Source organism: Salmo salar, chromosome 25 (assembly GCF_965601325.2).
Source record: "Salmo salar chromosome 25, fSalSal1, whole genome shotgun sequence".
Taxonomy (NCBI): domain Eukaryota; kingdom Metazoa; phylum Chordata; class Actinopteri; order Salmoniformes; family Salmonidae; genus Salmo; species Salmo salar.
The window spans coordinates 3532501-3554508 of NC_138315.1; the positions used below are offsets into that span (position 1 = coordinate 3532501).

Here is a 22008-nt window from a genome sequence, read left to right on the forward strand (position 1 = left end):
CTTTATTTGTTTCAGTGGGTGTTAAGATATATTTAGCTTTCGCCTCTACGAAGATTCATTGACGTTGGAATATTTTGGCATTCGTGTTTCGTGGGGTGCTTTCCCTGCTGTAGTCTTTGTGGTTGCGCTGTGCCTGACATGCTGACCAGACCGGACGCGTGCGCGAGCGTGGCAAAATACATTTCGAAATCCATGTTATTCAATTATTGCGCGCGCCAACAAGCGTCTGCGATGCCAAGGGCTAAAATAGAACTCCTTTCTATTTCTGACGCAGATCGCGCTGAAAGTCCTGCCTCTCCCATCTCCTCATTGGTTTATAGAAGCAGGTACCCACGTGCCATCTCCTCACTGGTTATACCCACGTGGGTGATTGAAAGATGAAATGATTTGCTGGTTGTTGTGGTAAAAGTGTAGATGCCAATCACCATATAAGTTCAAAGATGAAAAAGCCTGGAAGAAGGAGAGATGACTGGAAACGATTCGGTTGGCTGTTTTATGTGTGGATTAATTGTCGGAGTAGAGGACCTTGTGCATTTCAGGTAAAATAACTCAATGTTTATATCCCAGGACAAATTAGCTAGCAACAGCAAGCTAGCTAAACAGGCCAAATTAGCTAGCAAGTGCAAGCTAACTAGCTAAATTGCCATACATGTTTAATGCTTTTCGACCTGTCCCCAAATTAATGTAATTGGTTCAGAGTTTGTTTTGATATTTTAACCTGCGTGTCGTGATCGCGTTTGGTGTAGGGGGACAAAATCAATTTATGCACGATTCGCACAATGGCGCACGCGCGTTGCCGGTTTGGGTTACGTGTGAGTATCATATTTTACTACCCGTGGATGCAGTTGCACGGTGCTTCTGCGTGGCGTGGAACGCGCCCCTAACGCAATTTATGGGCTTTAGTCTTGACCAACAGAAGCATTTTATGTGGCTATTTGTGTTTGTTAAAGCCAATGGAGGATGGACCTGATCGACACTGTCAATATCTGAGATTAAACAATTATATATATATAGAACTCTTAATAATTGGGAGCCCTCTTGTGTAAGTTAAGTGACTGAAGTTTGACCCTATTTGGGAAAGCTTGCGGTCCAACTTAGAGGCGAGCATTGGACAGTTATCTTGTACTGTGTTTATTTTGTTGTGCTATTTTGAGGGTTTTATGTCAGGGGGGGAGGGAGTTGTTTGCCTTCATTAACCATTTGATGGTTACATATTCTACTTCAACAGTTTTTTGCCAAACTTTTCGCTACATGCTTTTTCTTTTGTCACAAGCTATGATCGGTGGTCTTATACAGGGTTTTCATGTCTATTCCAGTTTTAATTTAGTAATCTAAACTTTTAATGACTGACAATTCAGATATTCGGGGTGGGGGTTGGGGGTCAGCTATTAGGTTTACAGGCTGGAACATCAAGGCAATGAACGGCCCGGTTAAACGGGCTAGAGTATTTGCTCATCTTAAGAATTTAAAAACCGATATAGCATTCTTAGAAGAATCACATCTGTGTGTAGCAGATCATGGTAGACTCCGTAAAGCTTGGGTAGGACAAATATTCCATTCAAAATTCAATGCTAAGGCAAGGGGAACAGCAATACTTATAAGAAAGTGCAATTTACCGCTGCTGACATCTCGGATCCACAGGGGCATTTTGTTATGGCATCCTGTTCTCTTTCACACTTCTGTTTTGTTTGTAAATGTTTATGCTCCCAATTGGGATGATGTTGATTCTTAAGAAACGTATATCTTTGCTGCCCAATCTCAACTCACACTACTTAATTTTTGGAGGGGACTTGGACCGCTCAAATCCTAGATCATTATCTCCTTCAAAAATGTCAGCGCTTTGTCTGCATTTATGAGCCAGGCAGAACGTGTAGATCCATTTGCCAAACTTTTCGCTACATGCTTTTTCTTTTGTCAGACAGGGTTTATTAAGGGTCGAAACTCCTTTTCTAACATTTAATGTCATACACTCTCCTGCGCCTTCGGACGTTCCTGAAGTGGTTCTCTTTAGATGTGGAGAAGGCATTTGACAGGGTAGAATGGGAATATTTATTCTCTGTAATGGGAAAATGTGGCTTTGGTGCAAACTTAATTTCCTGGGTCCGACTGTTGTACTCATCACCCAAGTCATCAGCACTTACAAACTTCGTTCACAGTATTTCCCATTATCAAGGGCCACATGCCGGGGATGTCCAATGTCACCTCTGTTATTTTCCCTGGTGATAGAACCCCTTTCTATTAAGCTAAAGGCCACACCCTCAATACATGGTATCTACAGATGGGGACAGGAACACAAAGTTAACTTGTACGCAGATGACTTTCTTTTATACATCTCAGACCTGCATAGGTTTGGTGTGTTTTCGGGCTATAAATTGAGTTTCTCAAAAAGTGAATGCTTTCCTATTAATGAATTAGCACTACAAATTCCAAGGCGTACTATTCCATTTCGTATGTCCAATTCTGGCTTTAAATATCTAGGGATCAATATCACCCATACCTTTTCTTCCCTCCATGAGAACTTTACTCCCCTGATTAACAAACTTAAACTGGACTTTCAGAGATGGAGTATTCTCCATTTTAATTTAGCTGGTAAAGTGGATTGTATCAAAATGAATGTATTGCCCAGAGTTATGTACTTTTTCCAATGCCTCCCTCTTTTTTTTACCAAAGTCTTTTCACTTCAGTGGATAAGCTTATATTTTTTTTCTATGGGGAGGTGGGAATCCAAGAATACGTAAAGCATTCCTCCAGAGAGATGTATTATTACTTTATGTATTATTACTGGGCAGCGAATATACAAAATATGATTTACTGGCTTCACACCCCAGAAACTGGCTGGTGTCAAACATAAGCCAATTCCTGTTTCTAATCCTCTTTGTCAGCTTTAGTCACCTCCAATCTCCCTCTTTCTGCTTCGCGCTACACATCCAATCCCCCCCCCCCAACATTTTTTTTATCAATACTTAAATTTGGACTCCATTCCATCAACATTTAAAATTCTGTGATTTCTCTATTCAAGGTCCTACATGTAATAATCACCTCTTCCTTCCAGGAAAACTGGATTCAGCTTTCAGGCCGTGGCAGAGGAATGGCCTTACCAAGTTTAATGACCTTTATATAGGCGGCACCTTTGCCAATTTTGAAGAGCAAAAAATCTGATTTAATCTACACCATTCAAGATTATTTAGGCATTTCCAAATACGCCAGTTTATTCGAACTCAAAGCCCAACCTTTCCAATTCTATCACTAGGATCGGGTCTGGATGCCCTTTTGAAAACACCTTTTCAACTAAAGGGACTCATCCCGTATTGTTTGGATAATCAAGTCCGTTGATAACCTGTCACTCAATAAAATCCGATCTGAGCGTGAAAGGGAACTTGGTGGAGAGATCACTGATGAAGTCTGGAATGGTGCCTGTAAATGGAAGCTCCTCCTATGCCCGGATCAGCCTTATACAGTTTAAGGTACTTCACCGTATCCATTTCAGCAAGGCCAGATTATCCAAATTCTACCCAAATAATGATGGTACATGTGACAGGTGTAAAGGCCCCTTGGCAGACCTAACCCACATGTTCTGGTCCTGTCCCTATCTGGCAGATTATTGGTCCACTATATTTAAAACCCTTTCTGAAGCATTTGATATAGTTACAGCCCAGTACAGAAATTGCTATTTTTGGGGTACCAAACAACAATGTTCTTTGACCAATAGACAGCTGGATGCCATTGCTTTTGCCTCCGTTGGCCCGCAGAATGATTTTATTGGATTGGAAATCTATCAATCCTCCCTTAGCCTCTCTTTGGCTCAAAGATCTGATGCTGTTTCTAAAATAAGAGAACATTAAGTATACCATTTGAGGGTCAACCAACTCATTTTATTCCAACTGGGACCCGATGATATTCTATTTTGAACCGCTCCAAACACTTCCTCCAGATTAGTACTCTTGCCCCACCCCTTGAGATTACTGCTATAAGCCTATAGGATCACCTAATCACCAGAAAGTTAGGCTACTACATTTTTGCTTGTATTGAAGTAACATTGTTGTATACTTTTGTTTTCTGATATGTAACTCAATGACTGCCTTTCTTTGTAAATGGGTTTGGAGGAATTCTGGGGGGACGGGGACGGGACAAAAAGGGGAAAAATGTACAGTGGCTTTACGTGTAATCTTTCATTCATTGTGAATTTAAAAAAAATGCCAAACCTACACATCCAAGTATAACTGACCAAATTATGGAAGACAATCATTGTAATTTAGAACTCTGTAAAAGTGAGTGTGGAAGAGATTTAAAAAAATATTGTCCATCAACAATGACAACCCACCTGGGTCAAACAACTTGGCTGGAAAATTACTGAGGATGATCGCGGACGATATTGCCACTCCTATTTGCCATCTCTTCAATTTAAGCTTACAAAAAAGTGTGCCCTCAGGCCTGGAGAGAAGCAATGCACCATGCACGGCACTTACACAAATGACTGATGATTGGCTGAGAGAAAATTATAATAAAAAGATTGTGGGAGCTGTTTTGTTGGACTTCAGTGCGGCTTTCGACATTATCAACCATAGTATGCTGCTGGAAAAACGTATGTTATGGCTTTACACCCCCTACTATATTGAGGATTGAGAGTTACCTGTCTAACAAAACACAGAGGATGTTCTTTAAAAATAGTAGCCCCTCCAACATAATCCAGGTAGAATCAGGAATTCCTTAGGACAGCTGTTTTGGCCCCTTACTTTATTCAATCTTTACTCATGACCTGCCACTGGCTGAGTAAAGCCGGTGTGTCTATGTATGCAGATGACTCAACACTACACACGTCAGCTACTACAGCGAATGAAATCACTGCAACGCTTAACAAAGAGCTGCAGTAAGTTTCAGAATGCGTAGCAAGAAGTAAGTTAGTCCTAAATATTTCTACAACTAAAAGCATTGTATTTGGGACAAATCATTCACGAAACCCTAAACCGCAAATAAATATTGTAATGAATAATATGTAAATTAAGCAAGTTCAGGAGACTAAACTGCTTAGAGTAACCCAGGATTGTAAACCTATGGTCAAAACATATTGATGCAGCAATACCTAAGATGGGGAGAGGATTGTATCCAGTCACAAAAATCCATGAGCCAGCGTCCCATGGTTTAATCAGAAACATCTGTTTTCTGCCGTCCAATAAAAAAATGTTCAATGCAGTACCAGTGTTTGTTCTTCAGAATGCAACCAAGGACACAGAGAAACACAGACATTTCAATAACCACTATGCAACTAAGGTCCTCTGAGAACTTGCAAAACTGAATGCAATAGACCTAGGGTGCCATTACTAGCGAAAGCAAGTGAGGACCCACTTTTTGGACCTCACATGCCAAAAAGTCCTTACTTGAAAGGTAATTTATCTATGTTCGGTCCTCACAAGTATAGCACGACACACACAGCTCTCATCTGTTAATTGTATGCTCCCTAATACAACTACTTTGAGTTAACAAATTCAAAGAAAGGGGATACCTAGTCAGTTGCACTTCGGAATACATTCAACTAGGGATGCACGATATATCGGTAAACATATCGGAATCGGCCAATTAGCTAAAAAGGCCAACATCGGTTTTGGCCGATGTCTAGTTTAACACGGATGTGCAAAACCGATGTCAAAGCTGATGTGCATACATATATAACGTAGGTACATAACGTTATGACCCCACGTAACATTTTGCGCTACACATGCAACATAGGATTCCTAACCTAGCCCACAATGTCTGCTGTGTGGATCGAGCAGTCAACAAGTTGAGCAGTCATTTGAAAGAGTAAAAAAAATTCAGCAAGACAACTTAAAGGTGAAATCCATTAAAGCCAAAATAATGAAATTCATTGCCCTTGACAATCAACCGTTCTCTGTCGTGGGTGATGTTGGTTTTCGCCGACAGGTTGAGCACCGGTACACACTACCAAGTGCGCTATTTTCAGATGTTGCCCTACTGGAGTTACACAGTAATAGCGTCACTGCTATTAGCTTCACGACATACATACTATGGAACGCTGTTTGGGTCTTTGCGTGTCAAACAAGATACAGTAGCACTGTCAAAGCTGTACAAAACAATCTGCAAACAAGAAAACACAGGCCCCGAACGATGCGTTTACAATACCGCGTTGGCAATAAAGCATAATATGTTCGACCGCAACTTCTGGGGTAGCTAGCTTTAGCTTGGTACCTAGCTAGCCCCAATACAACCAGCCTGAAAACAATGACCAGTAGAAACTGCAGTCATTTTCATTATTCTTAGAAATGATTTAGGAATCCTTGTGATTAAGTATTAGCTAGGTTGCCACTTGTTGTTAACCTATGGAAATTGAACTTCAGTTCACGAAAATAAATACCCAACCAGCTACTTAACCTCGTTTCAAAAAGCTAACGTTATAAGCAGCCAGCTTGCTTCATCTGGCTATTGACGCTCGACCGGACCGGGTTGTGTTGTGAAGCTAGCCACAATAAGGATTAGGCACAATCGTGGAATTGGCGAGTTGCCTTCAAAATAAAAGTATGTATGTCATTGACTGATGCAAATTAATACAAACAGTAGAATTATGTCATACTTTTATTTTGAAGGCTAAACGCAAAGTCCACTATTGTGGCTAGCTTCACATAGATGGGTCCGACCACCATTAATCAAATAATACATAAAAATTATGAACGCATTAAATTAATATGCGACGTGCAGTCATATCCAGGTCCTGTTTGGTCAAATAGTGTTTTGACACATCAAATACTGTTATTGACGTGTATCTTTTTTGACATGCAAAGACCCAAACGGCGTTCCATAGAAATCCTGGTTGAGAATGAAACGACTGAACGAAACAGCACAGCAAGTGAAAGAAATAGGTTTTGATTATGTTTTACTGGTAATGGGGACATATGTAAATGCCAACAAAATAACTTTTTGGTCAGTGTGGTGTGTGTGTAACCTTTATTTAACTAGGCAAGTAAGGTTAAGAACAAATTCTTATTTACAATGAGAAAGCCGGACGACACTGGGCCAATTGTGCGCCGCCTTATGGGACTCCCAATCACGACCGGATGTGATGCAGCCTGGATTCGAACCAGGGACTGTAGTGACACCTCTTGCACTGAGATGCAGTGCCTTAGAACGCCACGCCCCTCAGGAGCTACAACTAAGAACACCTTCCTAAAATGTACCTACTACCATACCCCGTTCAAAAGGTACTTCATCTGTTGTCTTGCCCATTCACCCTCAATGGCACACATACACAATCCATGATTCAATTGTCTCAAGGCTTCAAAATTATTAAAAATGATTCTTTAACCCGTCTCCTCCCCTTCATCTACACTGAATGAAGTGGATTTAAGAAGTGACATCAATAAAGGATCATAGCATTCACCTGGATTCACCTGGTCAGTCTGTCATGGAAAGAGCAGGTGTTTTTAATGTTTTCTACACTCACTGTAGATTCCTGTCCAGGGCACAATAGAAGTGTTATTTTCCATCAGTGCAGTTAATCATCAATACATGCCTGATGTAATGATTGGTTTGGTCCTGGGGTGTTTGTTTGACTGTAATTAACCCAGTATTGACCCTATCCATTCCTCTCCCCAGGGCGGCTGCTTCAACCCCATCCCTCAAATGTTCCCCTCCCAGCCCCCCGCTGACACCTCCATCTAAAATGGACCCCAAGCTGCCCGGCTACCCCTCTCCGTTCAACCCTGGACCCCCAGCCCAGTTCCATCCAGCGATGGCAGGGGCACAGGGCATGGAAGGCTTTGTGGCGCCCAGGAGGGCTTTCCTTGGGGGTGTGGGCATGACGCAGAGGCCTGGAGGGGAAGAGTGCATGATATGGCAAACTAGCTCTGGCTGCCACCCAACCAGCTCAGGCAACAGCTGCAACAGAGGCTGCATGGCCCACAGCAGGTAAGAGATGGGCTAGGCAGAGTGGGAATATCAGTCATGGGAAATCTTGGTAGTGGGTGATCAGAGTTTTTTTTAACCCTGCCCCAACACACCAGATTAAACCAGTTTAAACAAGGTATGTGCACTCTGACCAATCAGTCATAGTGAATGAATCAGTTAAGTGCCAGGGAAAAATTAAGGAAACCAGCAGACGTTGTGTCTCTCGAGCACCACAGTTACCTACCACTTCCCTGTTCCTCACCTTTCTAATGTGGGCGTAGTTCATTCCCACTACTCTCCACAGGAAGGGGTTTGTTTTAACTGGTTTTGACTAAGTCCTAACCATTATAGCTAGTTATACTGAATTATAAAAATTCACTCCCCTATTCTCTTCTCCATCCATCCCTCTACCTCTGAATTTAGTGCCATCCAGTCTATTTCAGATGTAATTGTTATTTTGAGACACTGCAATTTGCACGTTGCGAAGGCTGTTTTCACAGATAAAAAGTATAAATGTTTCCCATCCTCTGTCTCTGCAGCCTCCTCTAAACTCCCAGGTGAAAGACAGTCATCATGCATACAATGTATACAGGAGGATACATTAATCTACTGTACGGACAGACAAGTAAGGGGCTAAACTGTTTTCAACAGCAGCTGGAGCTCTACAGCTTGTAGCATCGCGAGAGGAGACTCATGCAGCAGAACGTCATGTTGATGAGGCAGGGCATGGGGGCCACCCAGCCACAACAGATTTGGCTACCTGCCAAGCTACAGCCCCATGCCAGGGAACCCATCCAGCTCCCCAGCCACTTCAACCCCATGGGAGGACCATTGGACCTCAACCTGTTGGGCCGGGGGCCCATGGGAAGCCATAATGTCGGGTGAACTCGACGGTCACTCCAGGTGAGTGACCAGGCTACCTGGTTATATCCACCATCATCTTAATGCTAGGTCATTCTGTATTTATTAAAATCGCACAATGTGCTGTTAATATCAATATCTAAATATCATATCATGTGCTGGTTTTGTCAACAAAATGTGATACACCGTAGTGTGCTGACAGGCTCAATAGAGGATAGAATACAGGTCTAGACTAGGGTTGCAAAATAACTTCCTCAAAATGCCTTTATTTTCCCCAAATCCTGGTTGGAAGATTCCTGGAATTACAACAGAATAAACATGAAATCAACGAATCCTCCAACCAGGATTACAGGAAAAACAGGTTATTTTGGGGAAATAACTGGAATTTTTCAACCCAGCCACATCCTGGGTACCAATCACCTGATATCAGGGGCGGAAATCCCGGGGGGGACGGGGGGGACACGACCCCCCCATCCTGGGAAAAATATGATTTGTCCCCCCCAATATATCACTGAAACATAACTATGTAATTTAAATAATATTAATAATACGCAATGAAAGCAATTGTGCTGATTATAGACACTTAATAGCTCGCTTTTAAGTTTCAAAAGATTGCGACCCCCCCACCCTTTGCCTCGCAATGGTTTGATCCACTGCCAGTTCCTTAGCTTGCGAGGTAACGTAGAGGTCGTATCTACTGTCTGAAAGGCACTCAATGCACGTAACTGACGTGAGGTTAATCCAGTCAATCGCGCACACACACTAGCTGAATATGCAGACCTAGCGCGCAAATATTAACTATTAAGCTAGCTAGTACCTATTCCATTTATGTGGCGTCGTCAAAGATGGAATCTTTGCTATCGTCAATTTATTCCAAGATCAGCATGCATGTAAGTTAGTGCTTCAAAGTCCCTGTGATAAGGTTAGCGATAAACTGAACAGAACTACACTCTCTTCTACCATTGTTTTAAATATATTTAATGGTCTCGTTGCAAAAGCTAAATTGTCGCAAGGGAACTTTTATTTATATATTTTATTTCACCTTTATTTAAGCCGGGTAGCAAAGATTATAGCAAACACCAATGAATTGGTGCTCGCTAGCTTTGCAAATTCAGCTATTGTTAGAAGCCAGCCAATATGAAACAAACGATTAAAATTACAAAAGGTTGCAGCATATGTTGTGTAAATGGTGAACTCATACAGCTGTCAACTCGTCACTGCAATCCATTTCACATTTGCTAGCTACCTTTTAGATCAAAGCCCATATAGAATGATAGAAGATAAGATGATAGAAGCCCATCTCCTACTGTAAATAACCTACATACTGTGTGTGTGTAGCCAACCAGGTAGAAAAATGGCAGAAAAATGGCAGAAAAAAGACGGACATCAGAGTATTTTTCAGTACACCAAAACGCAAAGTAAGAACCCTAGTAGCCTAATATCTCACAGACTAGTTGATAAAATGTTCATTAGAAAGAAATGAAATTCTAATGGAAATGTTTCACAATGATGTCATTAGGCAGAGCAGGCAACAGATGGCACACAGACAGCAGAGTTGGGGACAGATATGCAGGGACAGACTGGCAGAGACAGGGAGTCTCAGGTAAGTTTGTTGAGTCTTTGTTTGGCAACATTATGAAAGTTTCTCAATTTTTTTTACTTGTAAAATAGGAACATAATTGGAAAATGCCATGGATACCCCCACTCTCAACTTAAACTGGTGACTGAACTAAGATTTGTTAAAGGCAATGGTATTGCTGTTGTGTAGTTTTGGGTACCGGTAGTTAGGAGTACGGCAAACACCTTATTTCTTTGGTTCCTCAATATACATTTACCATATTAAAATGTAGGCTGTGTGTTACAGCACTACTTTTGGTGTCCCCCTCAGGAATTGCTCTTGAGAAAATGTAATGTAATTGTCCCCTCCAAAGTTGATATCAGATTTTCGCCCCTGCCTGATATGAAGAGTTGGCAGCAAGCTGGCATTGACAGCAGCAGGTGAGGTGGCCAGAGCCATGCATGTATAAATGTGTATATTGCACACCGGTAGTCTGTTATTGACTTGGTATCTACATGGAAATGACATGGCGGCAGGTTGCATAGCGGGATAAGAGCATGTGGCCAATAACCGAAAGGCCGCTGGTGCGAATCCCCGAGCCGGCAAGGTACAAAAAAAACATTTGCCCGTTCTGCTCGAGCAAGGCAGTCAACCACCAACAACTGCTCCCTGGGCACCGTTGATGTCGATTAAGGCAGCCCACTGCACCTCTCTAATTCAGAGGGGTTGGGTTAAAACGCATTTCAGTTGTACAACTGACAAGGTACCCCCCTTTCCCATAATAATTACTTGTTTCTTAGGATTCTTTCTAACAAGCACTTGTGTAACATCATACCAGATGTGTTTAATTATTGAAAGTGAGTAGCTACCTAAAAGTAAAAACTACTTCAATATCATTTCTTAGCCTATTCATAACCAATAGTAATCTAATGTCCCCTTATCTTAAAAATAAAACTACTTTTAATGTGCATTTGCATAGCAATTCTGAAAAACTACTGGATTTCTGTGACATCCCAAGGAAAACACTCAGTACACTGGCACTGCAAACATTGTGCGCATGTTCAGCCTTTCAGTTCATGTGGATATCCTATGATGTTATTTTGCAACAAAAGGTACTGACACAATAGCCCAGCAGTCAAATTACATGTCACAACATTTTGGAAAATGTATAGCTGTCCATGTTGATAGTGATATTTAGAAGACAAGGTGATTTGCAAGGCATAGGCCTATTCATCACTGCAATGTGCCTATCATAACAGCTGTAATATCATAAAAATAACAGTAATGTAAAATATGAGACGCAGGCATGAATAGATCAGGGAATGTTCATTCAACAAACAACCTGATAGCTGTCCAACTCAATGCCTATTCAGGGGAGTAGACTACCCATACGTCCATAAGGCTACTGACTGGGCATGTACAATCATAAGGTCTGAATGCTAGCTGCCACGGTCTCATCTTAGAAAGCACGCCATGGTCACTGCCTAGAAAACTCAGACTAGCTAGCAGAGAGAAAGCGAGAGAGAGGAGTTGGCAGCCCACGTTACCACTGAGCAGCAGCCACCAATTTAGCTCCCAACTGTGAATGCATGCATTACATGATCAATGTTGCAAAAGTGAACCACAAGTATTTGATCATACAGTGCATTCGGAAAGTATTCATACCCCTTGACTTTTTCCACATTGTGTTATGTTATAGCCTTATTCTAAAATTGATTAAATTGTGTTTTCCCCCTCAATCTACACACAATACCCCATAATGACAAAGAAAAAAAATAATTCAGACCGTTTACTCAGTACTTTGTTGAAGCACCTTTGGAAGCGATTAGAGCCTTGAGTCTTCTTGGGTATGACGCTACAAGCTTGTCAGACCTGTATTTGATGAGTTTCTCCCATTCTTCTCTGCAGATCCTCTCAAGCTCTGTCAGGTAGGATGGGGAGCATCGCTGCACAACTATTTTCAGGTCTCTCCAGAGATGTTCGATCGGGTTCAAGTCCGGGCTCTGGCTGGGCCACTCAAGGAGATTCAGAGACTTGTCCCGAATCCACTCCCTGAATTGTCTTGGCTGTGTGCTTAGGGTCGTTATGCTGTTGGAAGGTGAACCTTCTCCCCAGTCGGAGGTCCTGAGAGCTCTGGATCAGGTTTTGATCAATGATCACTCTGTACTTTTCTCCTTTCATCTTTCCCTCGATCAGGGACTAGCCTCCCAGTCCCTCCTGCTGAAAAACATCCACACAGCATGATGCTGCCACCATCATGCTTCATCGTAGGGATGGTACCAGGTTTCCTCCAGACGTGACGTTTGGCATTCAGGAGAGTTCTGAGAGTCCTTTAGGCCAACTCCAAGCGAGCGGTCATGTGCCTTTTACTGAGGAGTGGCTTCTGTTTGGCTATTCTACCATAAACACCTGATTGGTGGAGTGCTGCAGAGATGGGAGAACCTTCCAGAAGGACTACCATTTCCACAGAGGAACTCTGAAGCTCTGTCAGAGTGACCATCAGGTCCAGCTCTAGGAAGAGTCTTGGTGGTTCTAAACTTCATCCATTTAAGAATATTGAAGGCCAGTGTTCTTGGGGACCTTAAATTCTGCTGAAATGTTTTGGTACCCTTCCCCTGATCTGTGCCTCGACACAATCCTGTCTCGGAGCTCTACAGACAATTCCTTCAACCTCATGGCTTGGTTTTTGCTCTGACACACACTGCAGGACCTTATATAGACAGGCGTGTGATTTTCCAAATCATGTCCAATCAATTGCATTTACCAAAGGTGGACTCCAATCAAGTTGTAGAAACATCAAGGATGATCAACAGAAACAGGATGTACCTGAGCTCAATTTCAAGTCTCCTAACAAAGGGTCTGAATAATTAAGTAAATAAGCTATACATCTTTTTTTTATTATAAATACACTGCTCAAAAAAATAAAGGGAACACTTAAACAACACAATGTAACTCCAAGTCAATCAGACTTCTGTGAAATCAAACTGTCCACTTAAGAAGCAACACTGATTGACAATAAATTTCACATGCTGTTGTGCAAATGGAATAGACAACAGGTGGAAAATATAGGCAATTAGCAAGACACCGCCAATAAAGGAGTGGTTCTGCAGGTGGTGACCACAGACCACTTCTCAGTTCCTATGCTTCCTGGCTGATGTTTTGGTCACTTTTGAATGCTGACGGTGCTTTCACTCTAGTGGTAGCATGAGACGGAGTCTACAACCCACACAAGTGGCTCAGGTAGTGCAGCTCATCCAGGATGGCACATCAATGCGAGCTGTGGCAAGAAGGTTTGCTGTGTCTGTCAGCGTAGTGTCCAGAGCATGGAGGCACTACCAGGAGACAGGCCAGTACATCAGGAGACGTGGAGGAGGCCGTAGGAGGGCAACAACCCAGCAGCAGGACTGCTACCTCCGCCTTTGTGCAAGGAGGAGCAGGAGGAGCACTGCCAGAGCCCTGCAAAATGACCTCCAGCAGGCCACAAATGTGCATGTGACTGCACAAACGGTCAGAAACAGACTCCATGAGGGTGGTATGAGGGCCCGACGTCCACAGGTGGGGGTTGTGCTTACAGCCCAACACTGTGCAGGACGTTTGGCATTTGCCAGAAAACACCAAGATTGGCAAATTCGCCACTGGCGCCCTGTGCTCTTCACAGATGAAAGCAGGTTCACACTGAGCACATGTGACAGACGTGACAGAGTCTGGAGACACCGTGGACAACGTTCTGCTGCCTGCAACATCCTCCAGCATGACCGGTTTGGCGGTGGGTCAGTCATGGTGTGGGGTGGCATTTCTTTGGGGGGGGGGGGGGGGTCGCACAGCCCTCCATGTGCTCGCCAGAGGTAGCCTGACTGCCATTAGGTACCGAGATGAGATCCTCAGACCCCTTGTGAGACCATATGCTGGTGCGGTTGGCCCTGGGTTCCTCCTAATGCAAGACAATGCTAGACCTCATGTGGCTGGAGTGTGTCAGCAGTTCCTGCAAGAGGAAGGCATTGATGCTATGGACTGGCCCTCCCATACCCCAGACCTGAATCCAATTGAGCACATCATGTCTCGCTCCATCCACCAATGCCACGTTGCACCACAGACTGTCCAGGAGTTGGCAGATGCTTTAGTCCAGGTCTGGGAGGAGATCCCTCAGGAGACCATCCGCCACCTCATCAGGAGCATGCCCAGGCGTTGTAGGGAGGTCATACAGGCACGTGGAGGCCACACACACACTACTGAGCCTCATTTTTACTTGTTTTAAGGACATTACATCAAAGTTGGATCAGCCTGTAGTGTGGTTTTCCACTTTCATTTTGAGTGTGACTCCAAATCCAGACCACCGTGGGTTGATAAATTGGATTTCCATTGATTATTTTTGTGTGATTTTGTTGTCAGCACATTCAACTATGTAAAGAAAAAAGTATTTAATAAGATTATTTCATTCATTCAGATCTAGGATGTGTTATTTTAGTGTTCCCTTTATTTTTTTGAGCAGTGTATATAAATTAGCAAACAATTCGAAAAATCTGTTTTCGCTGTGTCATGGGGTATTGTGTGTAGGGGAAAAAAGGGGAAAAAATGTATTTAATCCATTTTAGAAAAAGGCTGGAACGTAACAAAATGTGGAAAAAGTCAAGGGGACTGAAAACTTTCCGAAAGCACTATATACCCTCACTTGGTCAGGATATTTAAGCCTCCATATATCCACTAGTTCCAAAATATCCATGACATTTGTGATTTCCTTAAGAGCATGAGGGTGATAGTTTGTAGTGTGATTTCTTTACGGTCGTATTTTGATGTATTTCAAACCGTATTATAATCTCCCACCATAACAAGAGTCTTGTATTGCGTGTAGGTTTGATCAATTATTATATATATTTTCAAAGAAGCATGGATCATCATTATGTGGACCGTATAGATTAATGGGCCATATCTGTTTATGGTCCAATAACATACTTAAAATCATCCATCTGCCTTGCGAATCTGTTTGGACAATTTGCACATTCGGATCAAAATTCTTCTTCATTAATATCACACCTTTTCAATTTCTTTGCCCATGGGATAAGTATATTTCGCCCCCCCAGTCCTTTTTCCATCTAAAATTGTTAAATGAGTTTCCTGTAAACAATAGATATGATATTAACATTATTTCAAATGTTTCCGACTCGCAATATAATTGTTCTGAACCGCGCCAACCCACTGTTTCAAGGAATGTTTTGCGGGTCTCCTGCAGGGAACCGTGAGTACCCGACCCCATGCAGCACTCTACTGTGAGGTGGAAATATAGAAAGATATGGCTGGCTTCCTCTCCCTTTCTATGCTGTCAGCTCAACTATCCTTCACTAATGCTTTTTTTTCTCCTCTCCCTCCCTCCCTCTGCCTGCCCCCCCACTCTTTTCTCTTGCTCCCCTCTCTCCTTCTCCCTCTTTTGTCTCTCTCTCACCCCATTCCCCTAATTGCTTTTCTAATATTTGCTACCAGTATTTTGTTGGACCATCATGTGTATTTGTTTTAATCTTTTTGCGATTAGGTTTGAAGAGAATGACTCCTCAACCCAAGAGGCCCTGGAGCAGCTTTGAGAAATGTGAGAAGTGTGGCATCATTTTGGAAAACTTAAGGCGCTAAAGAAGGTTCCCGGCAAAACAGATGGTCTGTTATTCTTTCAGCTGCTGCTCAGTGCTCAATATTTTCGAACCATCTTAGTTCTTCGTCTGTGTTGTGACAGTGGGCTATTGCAAACATAAGCATGACACAAAAAGGCAGTAGTGATGTTCTTTTTTCATGATGGAAGAAATTAAGTTATGATCGGTATAGCTTTTTAAGGTTGTTGTGGTAGTTTGTAGGGATGTGCTGATCTCATCATACTCGTAGTCATAAACGTATCCGTTTTATCACACTTGATATTAAATTCATGGCATTGTATACACTGAGTGTACAAAACATTAAGAACACCTGCTCTTTCCATGACATTGACTGGCCAGGTGAACGCTATGATCCCTTATGGTCACTCGTTAAATCCACTTCAAATCAGTGTAGATGAAGGGGAGGAGACCGGTTAAAGGAGGATTTTCAAGTCTTTGTGTATGTGTGCCTTTCAGAGGGTGAATGGGCAAAACAAAATATTTAAGTGCCTTTGAATGGGGTATGGTGGCAGGCACACCGGTTTCTGTCAAGAACTGCAAAGCTTCTGGGTTTTTCACGCTCAACAGTTTCCCGTGTAAATCAAGAATGAGCCACCACCCAAAGGACATCCAGCCAACTTGACACAACTGTGAGAAGCATTGGAGTCAACATGGGCCAGCATCCCTGTGGAACGCTTAACACCTTGTAGAGTCCATGCCCCGAATGAATTGAGGCTGTTCTGAAGGTAAAAGGGGGGGGGTGCACTCAAGGTGTTCTTCATGTTTTCTTGTAAAGGTTTAAAGGAGCAGTGCACTTTCAGAACCAAATCTATATTTCGGATGTAAATGTTAAAGAAATGTCCAGACACTGTTTTTTACAATTTGACTTCCTCATGCTCATTTTGCAGTATGGAGGCTTGAATAAAACATTAACAAAAATGAAACACTTTCTCTGCATGTTGTTTTGAGTGAGGTCTTCAACATTTGCAGAACATTCCTGTAATGTTTTCAACTTGTCAGACAGAAACAGCCTAGTAGGCTGCGGACACTCAAATAAGGAGATGTGATGCAGAAACTACCTAGCAACCACTGGTCCTCACTAGACTGGTGCTCTGCATGTCTATTTTTTCATTAGAGTTTTATCAGGCTTTGAAGTGAAATTGTCCTCATTTGAAGGTCCTGTGTCAAGGTCCTCACTATTACAGGAAGATAAGCATGTGTGTGTGTGTGTTGCGAGGAAGAACAGAACAAGCAGAGCCCTTGTGTTGCTGGTCACACTCCAAAACTAGGAGTAGCAGATTATAATTACCATTTGCTTATTCACCCACACACAAACTACCATTAACATTTTTATGCTGCAGTCTCATGCATCTCAGTTTGTACAATTCTCACGTTCTTACCTTTCCTGATGCTGTTTTCATCAGAGCAAATTCCCTGCCTGCTCCCAGCAATGCTGCCTCCTCGTCAAACCCCGTACCTGGAAAACACAGACATTTACTAATAAACAAAGACATTATTGAAACACACAGACAGATACAAACAGACACAGATATGGAGACCAGCTCATTGCAATCGCTGGAATGGAATGAATACAAAGGTAACACACATGGTTTGCTTTTATTCCATTACAACCCTTACAATGAGTTTGTCCTCTGTCACTAAGTCTCCAGTCTATTAAACCCACACATACGATGACGCCTCATATGCCAATATCTGACAGAGTGAGATGGTGTAGCGTAAAGTTTCCCCTAGACGCTGATCTTGGGTCAGTTTTCCATTTTCCCCACTAATGGTTAAGGTTAGGGGAGGGGAAGCGGATCCTAGATCTGTACCAGGGGGAAATTTCACTGCGGAGCTTAGTCAGTAGGACTTACTGATGATGTGTAGGTCTTTCTCCAGGTCGAACAGAGAGATGCCGCAGGCATGGAGACACTTCCTGGCCAGTTTCAACTGGAGCTCCTGCTGCAGTGCCGGGTCCGTACTGGTCGCGTATATCCTCACCACAAACCCGTCCTGAGGGAAACATGGCAATGGCTTATTTAGTTCCACATTGAAATATAGCAAGTATGAAGGACACATAGTGTTGAGGTCATACAGAAGCTTGCACTCATGAGCGGGGTAGCAAAATGTTAAACTTTTTCTCAAAATGTCCAGGTTTTCCAGAAATCCTAGTTGGAAGATTCCTGGAATCAGGAGAGAATAAGCAGGAAATCCGGAATCCGTTCAACCATAATTTCTGAATTACCTGGGAGCTTTAAGAAACATTCACGGAATTTTGCAAACCTAGTCCTGACTAACACACTTGGATGGATAATAATAATAGAAGACGATATTGCCACTCCTATTTGCCATATTTTCAATTGAAGCTGACTAGAAAGTGTACCCCCCAGGCTTGGCGGGAAGCTAAAGTCATTCCACTACCTAAGAATAGTAAAGCCCACTTTACTGGCTCAAATAGCCGACCAATCAGCCTGTTACCAACCCTTAGTAAACTTCTGGAAATAATTGGTGTTTGACCAGATACAATGAAATTTTACAGTAAACAAACTGACAAACTTTCAGAACACTTACAGGAAAGGACGTTCAACAAGCACAGCACTTACACAAATGGCTGATGATTGGCTGAGAGAAATTGATAAAAATATTGTGGGGGCTGTTTTGTTAGACTTCAGTGCGGCTTTTGACGTTATGGATCATAGTCTGCTGCTGGAAAAACCTATGTGTTGTGGCTTTACACTCCCTGCTATATTGGGGATAAGGAGTTACCTGTCTAACAGAACACAGAGGGTGTTCTTTAATGGAAGCCTCTCCAACATAATCCAGGTAGAATCAGGAATTCCCCAGGGCAGCTGTCTAAGCCCCTTACTTTTTTCAATCTTTACTTTAATCTTTATGCCACTGGCTTTGAGTAAAGCCAGTGTCTATGTATTCAGATGACTTAACACTATACACGTCAGCTACTACAGCAACTGAAATGACTGCAACACTTAACAAAATACCTGCAGTTACTTGCAGAATGGGTGGCAAGGAATAAGTTGGTCCTAAATATTTCTAAAACTAAAAGCACTGTGTTTGGGACAAATCATTCACTAAAGTTGTGGTGACTAAACTGCTTGGAGTAACCCTGGATTGTAAACTGTCATGGTCAAAACATATTGATACAACAATAGCTAAGAAATGGAGAAGTCTGTCCATAATAAAGCACTGTTCTACCTTCTTAATAGCACTATCAACAAGGCAGGTCCTACAAGCCCTAGTTTTGTCGCCCCAGGACTACTGTTCAGTCGTCACAAAAAGGGACTTTTCAACAATATAAATTGCAATTGGCTCAGAACGGCATCACGGCTGGACCTTGGATGTACACAGAGAGCTAATATTTATAATATGCATGTCAATCTCTCCTGGTTGAAAGTTGAGGAGGGATTGACTTCATCACTACTTGTATTCATGAGAGGTATTCCACATCAAGTAACAGATGCAAGCAGTACAATTACATTTAAAAAAAACAAAAATACACCTTATGGAATATTGGGACTGAAGCAGCACAGACACATGCATACACACACACACACATTAACATACACACTACACACACAGATTTTGTACTGTAGATACGAGGTAGTGGTGAAGTAGGGGCATGAGGGCACACTGTGTTGTGAAATATGTGAATGCATTGGAATGTTTTTAAAATTGTATAAACTGCCTTAATTTTTCTGGACCTCAGGAAGAGCTAATGGAGATCCACAATAAATACAAACACACACTCGCAAAGTCAGGCATCCCTGACATGCAAAGCCCTTTGGATATAATGCTAGAAAAGACAGTTTTCAGCACTATGTGTGTATGGAGAAACACCCCTAGCTAGCTACAGCATCAGACCAGAGCTCGCTCTCGCTCTCAATTTCCACTGTTGACAATGTAAGAAATTCTAATAACAGCAATCCAAGTTAAAGTAATTGTCCAGCAAAAATCTGACTTTTAAAAGTTCATATTCTGTTAACTCAGACAAATAATGTTGTTGACTCATCCTATACTTATATTTGTGGCGAAAGCATAAGTTGGAGAAAAACCCACTTTTTATGTCCTCCTCCTGAGAAGGATGAGCTGGCGAATCAGCGGTCTACTGGCATTCATATTTTTTTATGACAGGTATACACTGACACCACTCTGTTGTTGGGGTATGCCCACACCATTCCAACACAGAAAAGCTGCTTTTAACCCAATTAGCATTTTGTGGAAGTACAACTATTTCACTCATATTGTAGTTACACTGAACAAAAGCAAATGCAACATGCAACAATTTCAAAGATTTTACTGAGTCACAGTTCATATAAGGAAATCAGTAAATTGAAATAAATTCAATAGTCCCTAATATATGGATTTCACATGACTGGGAATACAGATATGCATCTATTGGTCACAGACACCTTACACATAAAAAAAAAAAAAAGTAGGGGCATGGATCAGAAAACCAGTCAGTATCTGGTGCCTTATGCAGTGAGACATCTCCTTCGCATAGAGTTGATCAGGCTGTTGATTATGGCCTGTGGAATGCTGTCCCACTCTTCAATGGCTGTGCGAATTTTCTGGATATTGGCGGGAACTGGAACAAGCTGTTGTACACGTTGATTCAGACCATCCCAAACATGCTAAATGGGTGACATATCTGGTGAGTATGGAGGCTATTGAAGAACTGGGACATTTTAAGTTTCCGGGAATTGTGTAGAGATCCTTGTGACATGGGGCCGTGCATTATCATGCTGAAACATGAGGTGATGGTGGCGGATGAATGGCACGACATTGGGCCTCAGGATCTTGTAACGGTATCTCTGTGCATTCAAACTGCCATCGATAAAATGCAATTGTGTTTGTTGTCCATAGCAAATGCCTGCCCATATCATAACCACACCGCCACCGTGGAGCACATTGACATCAGCAAATCGCTCGCACACACGCTGTCTGACATCTGCCCGGTACAGCTGAAACCGGGATTCATCCGTGAACTGCACACTTCTCCAGCATGCCAGTGGCCATCAAAGGTGATCATTTGCCCACTGAAGTCGGTTACGAAGCCGAACTGCAGTCAGGTGAAGACCCAGGTGAGGACTACGACCCCAAAATGAGCTTCCCTGAGACTTTCTGTAGAAATGATTCGGTAGTGAAAACCCACTGTTTCATCAGCTGTCCGGGTGGCTGGTCTCAGACAATACAGCAAGTGAAGAAGCCGGATGTGGAGGTCCTTCCTTCCTGGCTGGCGTGATTACATGTGGTCTGCGATTGTGAGGCCTGTTGGACGTACTGCTAAATTCTCTAAAACAACTTATGGTCGAGAAATAAACATTCAATTCTCTGGCAAAAGCTCTGGTGGACAGTGCTGCAGTCAGCATGCCAATTGCAGGCTCTCTCAAAACTTGAGACATCTGTGGTAGTGTGTTCTGTAACAAAACTCCATATTTTAGAGTGGCCTTCTATTGGCCACTGCACAAGGTGCACCCGATCATGCTGTTTAATCAGCTTCTTGATATGCCACACCTGTCAGGTGGATTTATTATCTTGGCAAAGGAGAAATTCTCACTAACAAGGATGTAAACAAATTAGTGCACAAAATTTGATAGAAATAAGCTTTTTGTGCATATGGAACATTTCTGGGATCTTTTATTTCAGCTCATGAAACATGAGACCAACACTTTACATATTTTTATTCAGTATAGTTATTAGGTCATATTTAATCGAAATGTGGAAACATTGGACAGTTACTTTAAATCAAGTTGCCGCCTCATTAATTCTCCTGCCCCCACCCAAAAAAGATGTAATGTGAAAACTTAAGATTCTCAGTCCGTGCAAGATATTCTGAGAATTGATTTGGGTTGGGCTGTGCCCGGGCTTAAGTTTGCACAACACTGCATGTTTTGAGTGCAACGCATTGCTGTGGTGAGAGAAAAGTATGTGCCTTAGATTCTATTTCTATGATCTTTCTCCCACTCTCTGCTTTAATAGATGTGAGCCTGCAACTCTCCCCATCTCTCCAGCTTTACACTTCATTTATTTACAATTATTGAATATACCCATTAGTTAGATTTT

General features: G+C 42.4%; 1 protein-coding gene across 21 annotated transcripts in view; it reads right to left on the bottom strand.

The window, feature by feature from the left end:
- LOC100380858 (E3 ubiquitin-protein ligase MYCBP2) overlaps positions 1-22008 on the bottom strand; it is a 354690-nt gene that overhangs the window by 247768 nt on the left and 84914 nt on the right. For all 21 annotated transcript variants that reach the window (XM_082968826.1, XM_082968836.1, XM_082968833.1 and 18 more), the window contains exons 10-11: positions 17802-17940; positions 17328-17404 (exon numbers count right to left, since the gene is read on the bottom strand). In XM_082968826.1, the coding sequence (XP_082824952.1) occupies positions 17328-17404; positions 17802-17940 (216 nt within the window). The remainder of the gene's footprint in view (positions 1-17327; positions 17405-17801; positions 17941-22008) is intronic.